The sequence below is a fragment of the Labrus mixtus genome, chromosome 10 (genome assembly GCF_963584025.1).
Source record: "Labrus mixtus chromosome 10, fLabMix1.1, whole genome shotgun sequence".
In the NCBI taxonomy this organism is placed as follows: domain Eukaryota; kingdom Metazoa; phylum Chordata; class Actinopteri; order Labriformes; family Labridae; genus Labrus; species Labrus mixtus.
The window spans coordinates 21,807,067-21,820,667 of NC_083621.1; the positions used below are offsets into that span (position 1 = coordinate 21,807,067).

A 13,601-nucleotide genomic window follows, 5' to 3' on the forward strand; every position below is an offset into this window, starting at 1 on the left:
TGGAACCTTATGGGATGGGAATTGGTTTTCTTTCAATTTATAAAGTATGATAAAAAAAACAACTTCCAATCCTCATAATGTCTTTGTCATAAATTCCTGACCCTAAATCTGACCTAATAAAAAATGATATGAAATAGTTTTTGTTGTGAAATATTCTTTCGTGTTCTATTAATCACTAAACAGATTTATATGGATACAAAGTCGTAGTGTTTGTTCTCTTACCTCCCCTGTGTGGCTGAGACTCAGTTTTGGCAGTTTGTTCTTCACATTTCCAGAGTTCCCTCCATAAGTCTGACTGTTGTTAAATCCTTCTTTGGCCCCTAGAGAGGGTTTAAGCTGGGGAGAGTCACTAGGTGCCTGGTCCTGGCCATCCATTGGTCGAACATATGCTGTGGGCTTTTGCTGCACTGCGATGGGCTTCCCAGAAACACTACCAGGTGGAAAAGTGGGGGTAGTCAGTCCAGAAATGGGAGTTGTTAGACCAGGAGTCATGAGAACTGATGTGGAAGCAAGCGGAGAGGAAGATGTCGAGAGTTGAGAACCGGCCTCGATTTCAAAAGGAGAGGATTTAAAATGTCCTCCATTTTCAGAGTAAGTGGAAGACTTAAAATGGACACTATCTATCGTGACGGATCGGAAATTGCCACCATCTGTATAAGAGAAAGAGAGGAAGAAAACAAAACAAAAGGTCAAAATAACACATTACACATGTTATTATCCAATGTTGCTCTGCTCTGAGAAATCAAAATCTCAATCTAGGCTGAATGTCAAAATTGGTCCTCAGATTGATGGAGCCATTCACAACATATACTGTGTTACTTGATGGATCAGAAATCAGCTGAAAGGTGGTTCTCATCAGAGACCCACCACTCTAGCATATCGTGCTTCTAGAATGAGGGTCTGCTTGTGGTACCTAAAAGTTCTTATAGTATGGGAGGTAGAGCCTTCAATTATCAGACCCCTCTTCTATATAATAGGAATAATTTACCGGTAAAGGTCTGGGAGACAGACACCCTCTACTTTAAATTGTAGGGTTAAAGATCTCCCTGTGATAACATTTACAGTTCTGGAAGGCTCAGGCTTGGACCAGACCTGAGAAATGCGTTTGCAAACTTAAATCCAGGGGACTTGAGACACCAAGTGCCCGTCTCTCCCTCTCTCTTTCTAAATGTATGCATTCAGATCATGGTAATGTATGTTCGACCTTTAATTCTTCCTAAGAGTTTTTGAGCTTCTTTATATCGAGGGTTTAAATGGATCATTGCTGGACCTGCTTGACTCAAACTGCTACAGCAGTTTTCATCTTAACTGATACTATCATTTCACCATTACGTTACTTAAAAAGTTGGGACGTTGTATAATATGTAAATAAAAACAGACTGTGATGATTTGAAAAATTTCGAAACCCCATATTTGATTGAAAATATCACAAAGACATCCTGTGAAATGTTAAAACAGAGAGAAGTCATCGTGAACCAGATGCCCATTTTAAATTTGATACTGACAACATTTTTCAAAAGTTGGGGCAGTGGCTACAACAGAAAAACTGTAAAACTTGTGAAATGCTAAAAAAGACACCTAATGGAACATCTCATAATTGAGTAGGATGATTGGTTATAAAAAAAAAAAGAGCTTCCCAAAGAGGCAGAGTCTTGCTAAAGATGGTGATGGGTTCATCATACTTTGAAAGGCTGTGCTGGCAAAGTGCAACACTTTAAGAAAGATGTTTTTGACCCCTAAATTGTGAAGAGTCTTGGGATTTCTTCGCCTACAGTGCTTAATATGAGAACATTCAGAAAATCTGAAGAATTCTGAGTATGAAGGGGAAAAGGCCAAAACCAATATTGGGTGGCCATGATCGTTTGGTCCTTAGATGCCCTTTCTTAAAGACATGATATTTAGTGGACTTCATGAGCTGAGGAACACTTCTAAAAAAGCCATTACCTGTAAACCCATGCTGCATTCACAAATGATGGCTGAAACTCTTCTAGGCAAAGAGGGAAATACCAGCACCTCTCTCTGGGTCCAAGCTAATTTAAAAAAAGACTGAAGCAAAGTGGAAAACTGTCCTGAGGTCTGACTGGTTAAAAAGTTAATATTTGATATTCCATTTGGAGATCCTGGACGTCCTCTCCTCTGGGTTAAAGAGGAGGTGGACCATTTGGCTTATTATCAGTGCACAGTTTTAAAATCCTGTATCCCTGAGGGTATGGATGTGTTCCTGTGCATTACCCATGGACATAGCATGGGTAACCTGGTCATCTGTGAAGGCTCCATTAATGCTGAACCAAACAGTATATCCATAACATGTCCAGGTGATAAACTGGCCTTCCAGCAGTCCCATCTTGTCACTTGTTGAAAATGTTTAGATCATTATGAAACTTAAGGTACAATGGACACCATGAACTGTTGACCAGCTGAGATCCTAAACTTAAAAAGAATAGAAAAACATTCCACATTCAACATTACAGAAATTGGTCCCTTCAGTTCCCAAACACTTACAGAGTCTTGCTAAAAGAAAAAGTGATGCATCAGAGTGCTAAACATGACTTTCTGTACAGGACTTACCTGTGAGAGGAAGTGTTTTGGAGGGGTGGGAAAAGTGCCTTCTCTGAGAAGAAGAGGAGGAAGTGGAGGATGATGAAGAGCCAGAAGGACTAGAGTCTCCTTTAAGACCGAGTTCATCTTTAAGAGAGCTGAACAGCTCTTCATGCCTTTGATCTTCTAGCACGGACATTTTCCCTCTTCCACTTGTAGCTGCTGTGACCTGCCCCAGAAGAAGGCCTGCTCCTTGGGTAGTCTGCCCAAGGCCTGTCCTTGACCACTCCATGGAGCTGTGAGACTTTTTTAAATTCTGATGTGGGACTGTTGTGACACTTGATAATGTTGTGGTCAATGTAGGGGGTTGCATGGAAGTCAAAGATGAGGAAGACGCATTCCCTATCACTTTGTCTCCACCGTCCTCTGCTCCCCCCCCACCACCTGTTTGTCCTCTTAGTTCTTCAGTGAAAAGCGGGGACTCCAGGGCAGGTCTCTCTGTTGTTGAAGTGGTTGGAGTCTGGAGGTTGTTGGTGCTTTTTGGGATTCCAACCAAGTGGCTCTGGTTAGAATGGCTGGTTAACAGGTCCTTCATTTCTTCGTAGGAGCCCAGTGTGTTCTGGACACGGTTGGCCAACGCATCACCTTTATTTGTCTAAAAGGAGAGAAAAAAGGAGAAACAGACAGGGAGGGGTATAGAGAAAAGAGGATTCATTATTTTTCAGTTCATTCACACATTAATAAAAGCCCGGTTAATTCATTAAGATGGTAAATGGTAAATAGACTTGTATAGCGCTTTCTAGTGTTCTGACTACTCAAAGCGCTTTTACACCACAGGTCACACCTACACCCACTCATGACAGACTGACCATCAGTATTAACTAATGTTATTCATACACATTCAAACTCCACCAACAATGCAGAGGGAGACATTTGGGGTTAATTGGACATGTGGCTGCACATCCACAGCCGCCAAATTATAAGATTAGTTACTTCTGATGGTCACTCTACATAGAAACCTCTACCATCAGTGTGTGAATGTGTACGTGTGATCTGTGGTCTAAAAGCACCTTGAGTAGTCAGAAGACTAGAAAGATTTACCATTGAAAGAACAGAAATCTCCAATGTGATAAATGTGTGTTAAATCAGACTATGATATTATTATTTCAAGCCTTACCTGCCAAGAGCAACGATATACTGTTATCATTGTTCATTTTAAATGGACTAAAAACATAGACGCTAAATCTAAAATCATTGAAAGAAAATCAAAGGTGAACAATTGATTATTGCTCTGGATTTAAGATGTCACATCCTTGTGGTTCTGTGGCTCAGAAAAAAAAAAAAAAACTCAAATCATTTTGCCATGCTCTTCCTCACTTCACGTAGCCTGCGTTTTTTACCCTTTCATAACGTAGGAAAACAGAAAAACACATTAAAAGGAAAAAAGAGCAGAGATGCAAGACTTATGAGGATTCATAAAAGAAAGGCGAAAAACTGATTTCAAATCATCTGAACAGATGCAATTTCTGTGTACACACACACACATGCACGCGCACACACACATGTACGCACACAACACACAACACACAAACTACACACGGTGGCAAGCCAAAGTTAGCGGTGAATAAATTAGCCCATCTCTTTTCCATCTCAAGCTCATGAATAAAAGATCTGGTGGCTGAAGAGGAACAGAAAACACTTTTATGGAGAGGTAAAATGGAAAACAGTGGATGAGAGGATGAATACCTGTGTGTGTATCTGTGTGTGTGTATCTGTGTGTGTGTGTGTGTGCGTGTGTGTCTGTGTGTGTGTGTGTGTGTGTGTGTGTGTGTCTGTGTCTGTGTGTGTGTGTGTGTGTGTGTGTGTGTGTGTGTCTGTGGTGTGTGTGTGTGTGTGTGTGTGTGTGTGTGTGTGTGTGTGTGTGTGTGTCTGTGTCTGTGTGTGTGTGTGTCTGTGTGTGTGTGTGTGTGTGTGTGTGTGTGAGTGAATAGTTCATCCAAAATAGCTGCTAACAGCATAACTCTCTTTAACAAGAGGGATTAGCTAATAGCTAACAGGGAGACTAGAGTGATGGACGGAGGATAGATACCTGTACACAGGTAAAGGAGGAACTGACACTAGAAATAAGATGAGAGAGAACGGGAATGTTAAAAGTTGTGTTATTCTGATGTGATCATCTCTAAATGAGCAGTCAAGTAAGTTCACTTAGAGAACTACAACGAGGATCTTTGTCCTGGGGTAAATCATGGTACGCAGAAAAGCAGCACACTGAGAGATTTTTTTGGTAAGGGTGGTAAATAATTCAACATAAGGAAGTATTAATTGTGCCAAAGGTGTTTGTCAGATTTAGCAGCAGTAAGCGAAATATTAGAGAAGTGAACTGGGGGAAAAGATTGGGAAAGAGCTCATAAGAAACAACATACTGGGCACTATTTCGACGGCTTACAGCGAGCTGTCAAAAGCACTCGGCGCAAACTGCGGGCTAAGCGAGGCGCAGTCCAGGCGAGGGTCAGCTCTCATTCCCTTTCAGAGCCAGGCGTACCTGCAGACAGGTGCGTTGTTTTTACATAGCGGATTTCAGTCTACAATCTTGAAAAGGCCGAGCTCCGGCCAGCTTATTTCACGTCTTTCCTTTCATTGTGCCCCTGAACACACAGCACAGGACAGGATAGGATAATACTTTATTGATCCCCAGAGGGGAAATTCGGGAAAGACAGCGCCCAATGTGGGGCTCGAACCCACGACCCTGAGATTAAGAGTCTCATGCTCTACCGACTGAGCTAACTGGGCTATACAGTGACACAAATATGTTACACTGTACTTTGCTGAAGCATGCCCGCAACATCATAAACAATCAAAAAGATGCAGGGAGCATTCCCACATGAGGCACAATTTACTTATTTTCTCTGCTGGAATCCTTGGCTTAATTTTCTAACAAGTGCATAATGGACCCTGGACAGCAGGACATCTGTGGCACTCAGTCCTATATAACAATTATAATAAATTGAACTCCCTGTTGCATGAGAGCATGTGAACGTATGTGCTCTTGTGTGTGTTTCTGTGTGTGTAAGACAGAATGCTCACATCAGAGTGAGTGCACATGGAGGAGAGCTTGTGTTGGTCCCCCCCACCCCGAGCCCTCAGTCGCATTAAAAACACGATTTGATTGTATCAGTAAATGCACTGATGTAATTAGTGGAGTAGTGAGCTGCTGTGCATCCTGTGTGTGTGGAATAAGCTCAGTGGAAGTGCGTTGTGAGCTCTCTGATGTATGATCATCTTTCTTACACGTCTTCTAAATATCAGGAACATGCTGCGCCAGGCTTTAGACTTAAAGATCAGGTTTTAGGTGCTCTGAGACGCAGACGGTTTCTGCTTCCTCAGGATAGGAACGCACCAGCTTTGAACCTGACTAGACTTTAAGACAAACACACCATGAGCACTAACGAGGGCACAAGTTCATTTGCTATTTAGACGACGTGAGCGCTGGGGATGGAAATGACAACTACGTCAGGTGAAAATAGGAAGAGACCTGCGCCTTGTGCAAAAATGCTGGGTATACGAGATAGGGGCCCGCTGTCCCCTTTATATGATACAGATGTGAGTCAGTCACTGCTCCAGCAATCTGAATTATATTTCACTTTGATTCTTGTTCTGATGCAGACATATCATTCCCATTGGACTGGGTACCAGGTGAAATAGAGCACATGACAACTAATGTGAAAACAAACAACATAGACAAAAAGAGAGTGCTGCGTGCACATCCAATGTAAACATAGTAAACGAGTAATTAACGTGTAAAAAGCAGCAAATGGCATGGCTATTTTGAAGTAGTTGTAGTAGTAGTTGTAGTTATGGAGTATAAATGATGGTATACATATAATTACAGTTTGTAATATAAATATGAAGTAGAAACAGTGTCATATGTTGAAATGGTTTGGGGTAGAGGTAGAACAACAGAATAAATGGGTGAATAAATAAGTAGGTAGAAGGCACAGTGTTGAAGACAGACTGGTTCAAAGTGTCTGTTCTGAAGATGCAGCGGTGAAAATGGTCCAGAAATAAAGAATCTGAATGTGTATGTATGATGGTAAAAATAGACTGTAATGATCAGAGTGCACATCCTCAGGTTTTTTGTCAAACTGATTGTGAATAAACCAAAGACTGTAAATATTAATGGACGTCAGCCATCTGCCAAAAATGGCAGTGTGTGCCCATGAGGACAATAACTAATCAGACCTATTACATTTTTCGTACCAGCCTGTAAACGTGTATTTATACTGTCAAAACGGGCATATTTGAATGTGGTGTGTATGTGACTTCCGGGGCTCTTGGAGCCAGCCAGCCTAAAGCGGACCATCGATGAACTGCAGGATTTTGCACTTCTGCATTGGCTGCATTTGTCAACACCGGAGGTTGCCGCTAGGAATAAAAACACATAAAATCTGCTCAAAAATCTTGGAAAAAAGATAATTCCAGAAATAATTTATGCACTATTTTGTTATCCTTCTGAGTAAATGGTAAATGTTCTTGATCATGTATATAGCTTTTCTAGTCTTCAGACTACTCAAATCTCTTGTATATCGCAGGTCACACCTATACATTCACACACTGATGGCGCATGGCACAGGCTGCTATGTAAAGTGTCCATCAGTACTGACTAATACATTCATACACATTCACATGCCACCATCGTAATATAATCATTAGCACTAACTTTATAAGGTTCTCCAAACAGGTTGAATCCAGTTGCGAATAGGTCTTCATCCTGTTGGACCTCCTGGTTCCTCCTCTCCCACTCTTTCCTCTTGAGGGCACTGCGTTCTGGTTCCAGATGACTGCAAAGGACATCAAGAGAAAAAGCTTGTTAGCATCCCTCACTGAGGCTGGCCCACAGTGACATGAACCACTATCTAATGAGCACAGCTAACAAGTCATTTCTGGACCTGAAAAGAGAAGAAATTACTTTTGTGCAGTTTGAGTCGACTGGTGGCTTTCTGGGAAACAGACAGGGTAAATGATGTCATTGCAATCAGCAACAGTTGACCAGGAAATCCTTGTTATGATTCTGCATCAGCATTAGTTGAAGGGCAAACTGCATTTTATTATAAGTGGCGGGTTAGATGTAAACCTTCTCTACTATGGTCAACTTTAGTCTTAAACGTGACACACTAACACTGTCCAGCCCTCTGAGACGCTGAAACGCTTACTGAAAGTTACTCTTCCTATTGGCTGTAATATGTGTGATGTGCAGTAATGCACAGACACACAAACATCCATGAAAGCATAGTTGTGAATGTGTTGCCTGTTCATCAATGTAAAAGCTCATACAGTAAAAACATGCTGTCTCTGCATTGGATCTGTAATGCACCACATGTGTATGTCTGTTTTGTGTTTGTAACGTTAATTAACTTAGCTAAGGGGTAGAATGGTTTTCAAATGATGCAGCTTTGTATTTCACAGCCTGCTGCACTCAGACTTTTAAAGGAACTGTCTTAGTTAAAGGGAGTCCACGTTTATCTGACTGCTTGTTTTAAACACATAGGAGTTGTAGCAATATAAAACATACGGTGAAGAAAATGCTGATGTGATCGATTTCTAAGATTCATGGCGATGCATGGGGATTTGTTGTGCTTTTAAATAAACGGTCAGGCCCGTGTCCACCTAGCGTTTTTTTTCTGAGTGCCAGCGTCTTTTTTCCATTTTTTTTCTATGATAGAGAGCAATTGCAGCAGCAGGGGGTTGCCGGAGAAAAAAGGCGCAGCAATCAGTGTTTTTTTTCCTGAGCGCTCAGCCTCTTTTGTACGGCCGCTCTGAGTGCTCAAGTTGAAAAACCTTCAACTTTTCAGAAAGGCGCTCTTTTCAAATATACAATATTCCTTGTGCTTTTGCCGGCGATGGATCGTGTCTTGTATCCAAATCCTCCTCACACTCCGTGCCTGCGGGAGTAAAAACAATCTCAAGAAGCAACGGAGCAGTGTCGGTCATACAGTGGTTGTTGTTGACAGACTGTTGTCATAGAGACAAGACGGACATGCAGTTCTTTTCTTCCAGCGCACAACACTTCATACAACAGCTCTCGAGCGCATAGCCAGCATTTCTCTAGCTAGGTGGAAACACAGTCATGGAGTAGAAACATTATATTATGATGACGGATTATTAAAAAAATAATCTGATGACTAAAAAGTGTATTTCAATCCTAATCAAAAGTTGCAACCCTTGCACCCCTAATGGCGTGAGTGAGATTTAAATAGATTTTGGGGGAAAACATTGTCCTAATACAAGATTAAATTTACCACATTTTATGACTGTTTAGGACGGAGCCAGACCCATAAAGGTACCTTTGCTTGGCCTTTAGTCTAGAAGAGTCTATCCAGCCTGGCTTTCTACAGTCTCTACAAGTTTGTCTGAATGCATCATCGTTTTGTATCTTAAATTGAGTGGTTAGTGGAAATCATTGGGTTTAAAAAGCCTCCTTACTGGCCAACAAGTAAAATGTGCATGTGATCTTTGCACCAAAACAAAGTGACGGCAGAGGCATCGATGTGCAGAGCTAAGCCATTCATGTCCTGGTATCAAATGTCTCATAATAAAGAACAAACGTAAAGATACGGCGAAACAAAACACTGTAGCAAGATAAAGCAAACCTTCAACCTGTTTTAAATTTCCAACATATCCATAACGGTTTCTTAAAAAAGAAAGACGAATAATGGAATGATGAAAGACAGGGTGAAGGGACGGGGAGCTGAAGGTAGGATATGGAGGAGCAAAAAGCAAGAGAGAGCAGTGTGGGAATACCAGAAAAAATGATTGACATGTAGGGTGTTTCTGTGTCTGTGTGTCCGTAAGAGTGTGTGTGTGTGTGTGTGTGTGTGTGTGTGTGTGTGTGTGTGTGTGTGTGTGTGTGTGTGTGTGTTACAAAAGTAAACATAGATGTGATCACTGGGTGCACTGGGACTGCTGGTTGACATGTGCATGTCAGTACAGAGATATCACTGACAGAGCTGTCACAAAGACACAGTTAACCCACAAATACACACAATGCTGTGGTCCAATGCCACAGATCTCTTTCTCTGTCTCCTACTGTTCTACACGCTCACATGGAGGGGGATGTGGTCAGACCAGATAATTAACACCTTAAGGATTTATTGACCAATGTGCACCTGGAACAGATTACAACAGGATCTATCACACACACTCTTTTTCCTCAAGTCTTTGTTATTACAGTGACGTGTCTTTTACGTCACACATGTTTTTTAAACCCCAGCATTGTGATTGGCCAGGTCAGTGAACACAGCTATGAATGCTATGAAATTAACTAAAGTTAATTTGTCGGTCGTCTCTCAACCGGAAGGTCGGGGGTTTGATCCCAAGCTCCTACAGCCGCATGTCCGATGTGTCCTTGGGCAAGACACTTAACTTCAAGTTGCTCCCGCTGCTTTATCAGCGACGTATGAATGTGTATGAATGGGACTAATTAATACTGAATGTGTAGGTGTGTTACCTTTTAACAATTATTATATAGCCATTTTCTAGTCTTCCACTCAAAGTGCTTTGAATATCATGTCCCGGTCACCCTTTCACAAACACAGCCACTGATGATCGAGGCATATATTTTACTTTGGGGTTCAGTTCAAATGAAGCCCAAGGACACTACCACATGTAGACTACACGATCCTGAGATCAATCAGCCTATCTACTGATTAAAAGACATCAGCTCCATCTCTGAGTCCCAAATGCCCCATGTACTAAACTGTAGACAAATCCACAAGGCCAGTTTGTCCTGAATTGTTATTTAACTAAAATGCTGAATGAATACTTAAAGTAAAAAAGGCCACACATTTGTTAATATGACATTTTAGATGGAATATTTTAGGTGCCCAAAGACAATTTGTCTGCATTGTAGAAAAAGTAGATACAGAATAACCCACTGTTGAAAAAGAAAGATGGAAGAAGAAGCTAGATGGACAGATGGACGGACAGATGGATGGACTGGTGGTGATTTATAGCAGTGTTTATATCAGCAGTGGGCATTCTGTCAATGTTGATATTTTCTGTGAATGGAAGTATAGTGTTTGCAGTTTTTTTTTTACCATGCTGCTCTCCTTCAGACTGAATGTTTGTGTGTGTGTGTGTGTGTGTGTGTGTGTGTGTGTGTGTGTGTGTGTGTGTGAGAGAGAGAGAGAGAGGTGTGTGTGTGTGTGTGTGTGTGTGTGTGTGTGTGTGTGTGTGTGTGTGTGTGTGTGTGTGTGTGTGTGTCCTGGAGTAATGCTGATAGCCAAAGTAAGCGTTGGGGATTTAATCTCAGCAGAGCTTTGCTGTGCTCCCCAGATAACTCAATGCACACATGAAAAGTCACTCCAACGTCTCTCACACAACTTCATCAACCTCTCTAACATTTTCTCCCATTAGCCAACGCTACACAGGTGCCAAGCACCGAACCTGAGACTCAGCAGGTTGTGCAGCAGCCCAGTGCAGATATACAGGTTCTTTTCTTAAGCCGTTTTCACACATGCACTCCTGAAACTATCGAGATAATATCAGGAGGACTGCTCCAGAGATTCTCCTGACCTTGCTGTTCACATATGAGCCTCAACGCTGGAGACTATCCCTGTTTGACAGGAGGAGGGGGGTGGGGGGTCTCCTGAGGTAAGAGCTGACGTAAATAAACAACACGGATGTAGCGGACGAAGCAACAGAGTCTGCTATATGATGCTATAATGAGACTATTTGCCTTTATATCAATGCAAAGTCCAACAGACTACACGTAGCATTGATTTTTTCATGATATTTCTGTAAGTGTGAAAGCCCTATTAATGAATGGTGGGTATCATGGGGGGGATTTGGACTAACGCAGCTTTAAATTGCCATGGCAGTCTACTCAAATATGCTGGACTTATGGTATTTTTCACTCAAACATACCTCCCTTAAATAATTCAAATATTCTACATTCAATATGATTAAAAACAGTGTTGTTTCCAAGGCACCCCTTTCTGCCAGATGTTTATGCTTGTCTGTCAGTTGGCTTGATCATGTTGAAGTATCCATGTTATGTTGTCCGAAGTGAAGACGTCTTCAGTATGTGTAAGTTAACACAAGATGTGTCGAGAGCTGCTTCATTGAAAATCAACTGGAGCCAGTCTTCATGGACTCGCACACCATTTGTGTCTATTGGGAATAACTGCCAGAACAGTTCAAGGCAAAGGCTTGGAAATGTGTTTTAACTCATGAAGCAATCAGGACATTTGTAGGCAGGGGTTTGCCCAGATTTGATTCATTTCACTTACGTCTTTTTACTCTCAAAATGAAGTAAAGATAATTACCTTAAGCTCAAGCCGTGCAGATTTTGAATTGTCTGTATTTCATTTATGTGGGACATCCAGGATTGTAAAGACGGAACAAACTTGCAAATGCATTTTCTCTGTGTGTGTGTGTGTGTGTGTGTGTGTGTGGTGTGTGTCAGTGTTGTTTTTATCTGGAGTGTTTTGGATGACGGGGAGAAGTGAGGGGGATAATGAGAGAGGAGGAGAGGGTGAAGGAGAGAGGAATAGCTGTCAGGCAGCAGACAAAAGCTTTGTTTGAAGTGTCAGTTCAATGACGCAGTTTCTGCGTGTTTGCATGTGTTTCCTGCTTTGTGTGTTCATTAAGGGATATATAGGCAGGCATTCTTAGATAAAAAAAGGGGGAGGAGAACATTCACAAAGTCATCAGTGTGGAAATATGTCACTTTAAGGTCTCCATGTTGAGAAGAAGAATATGTTAAATCCATGCCTTGTTTGTGTGGAAGTTTGACATGAGAGCAGATATTATAATGAGACCCAGCCTTCCAACGCCGTCCTGCTTTGTTTTCATGCACATCACACAAACCCTTGAATGTGACACTGATGGATGGATTAAATAGACTGAGGGCGAGGAATGAGCAAGAAGTGAGAAGACTGTGCAGCTCCGTGTTCTTTGATGAGTCACATCAAAGTGTAGGAGAGCCTAAGACAACACAAAATATGGGAATCACACAGTATCTGAAGTTCTCCACATATTGCTGCTTTTTGTGTTTGTCATATGAATTGTGTTTACACTTGGATAACAATGATCTTTGGTTTAGCCAGTATGATAAATAGTTTCTAGTACTATTGTTTCAGAAACACACATTTACTCACTAGGACGCACAAGAACAAACACGAGAGACCCCCAACACTCCTTGATACTTCCTTTTGATAGTTTTACACTATTTTAACTGTGACGCCAAAAACTAATGTCAAAATATTCAAGAAAACCCAGCTGTGCAAATGTCTAATGAAGCTCTCAATTTAAGGTCTTATGTGTGTCCTAAAATAGCTCCACACGGAGCTCTACTTGTGATAAGAGCAGGCTTTGAGATGTTAACAGGCTTCATTAGATTTAGTCCACTGGAAGTATCACTGAGCTCTAATTAAGTCAGATGTGTCTCGTGTACGGAGACTTTCTGTTGATTCTGTGCCTCTGCAATATAGGAAATAAGAATACAAATATGCTGGCAATGCTAAAAATGTACAAAAACTATAATTCAGTGGATACCTTCTTTCAGACATGAACCAAAGAAAATACTGGAGCACACAAATCACTTAAAGGTCACATGTTATGCTAAAGACAATTTACCATGTTTTTCTAACATTAACATGTGTCCCTATCTGTCTGTCTGTCTACAAACTACAATTATGAGACAAGTCCATTCTCTCTGTCTTTTGCCTGCTCCACTTTTCAGAAAATGTGTGGGAGATTTTCCCTTCATGACATCACAAAGAGCAGTAGCCCCTCCTCCAGGTGGGTGACACTCCCACAGCTAGGTGTTTGTTCTGCCCTCTGAGTCTGCCTTCTCATCGTAAACTATAGGGCAAGGAGCCAGAAAGCCGAAGACACCCGAGCCCTTCCAGAAGGGGGTGTGGTCAGAAACAGCTCATTTGCATTTAAAGCTACAGACACAGAAACAGCCTGTTCTGAGCAGGGCTGAAATAGAGGGGTTTATAGACATGTACAGGATCAGAGTGGATTCAAAACAAGAAACTTCACAGACATATTTTGGGGAG

At 41.6% G+C, this 13,601-nt stretch overlaps 1 protein-coding gene and 1 non-coding gene across 2 annotated transcripts in view; both read right to left on the reverse strand.

The window, feature by feature from the left end:
* The window catches only part of aff2 (AF4/FMR2 family, member 2), a 99,696-nt gene that overhangs the window by 64,999 nt on the left and 21,096 nt on the right, over positions 1-13,601 (reverse strand). The window contains exons 2-4 of the mRNA XM_061048751.1: positions 7,256-7,376; positions 2,569-3,193; positions 223-650 (exon numbers count right to left, since the gene is read on the reverse strand). Coding sequence (XP_060904734.1) covers positions 223-650; positions 2,569-3,193; positions 7,256-7,376 — 1,174 coding nt within the window. The remainder of the gene's footprint in view (positions 1-222; positions 651-2,568; positions 3,194-7,255; positions 7,377-13,601) is intronic.
* Positions 5,256-5,328, reverse strand: trnak-cuu (transfer RNA lysine (anticodon CUU)). Its single transcript has one exon. It is a non-coding gene; the product is annotated as a tRNA-Lys (tRNA).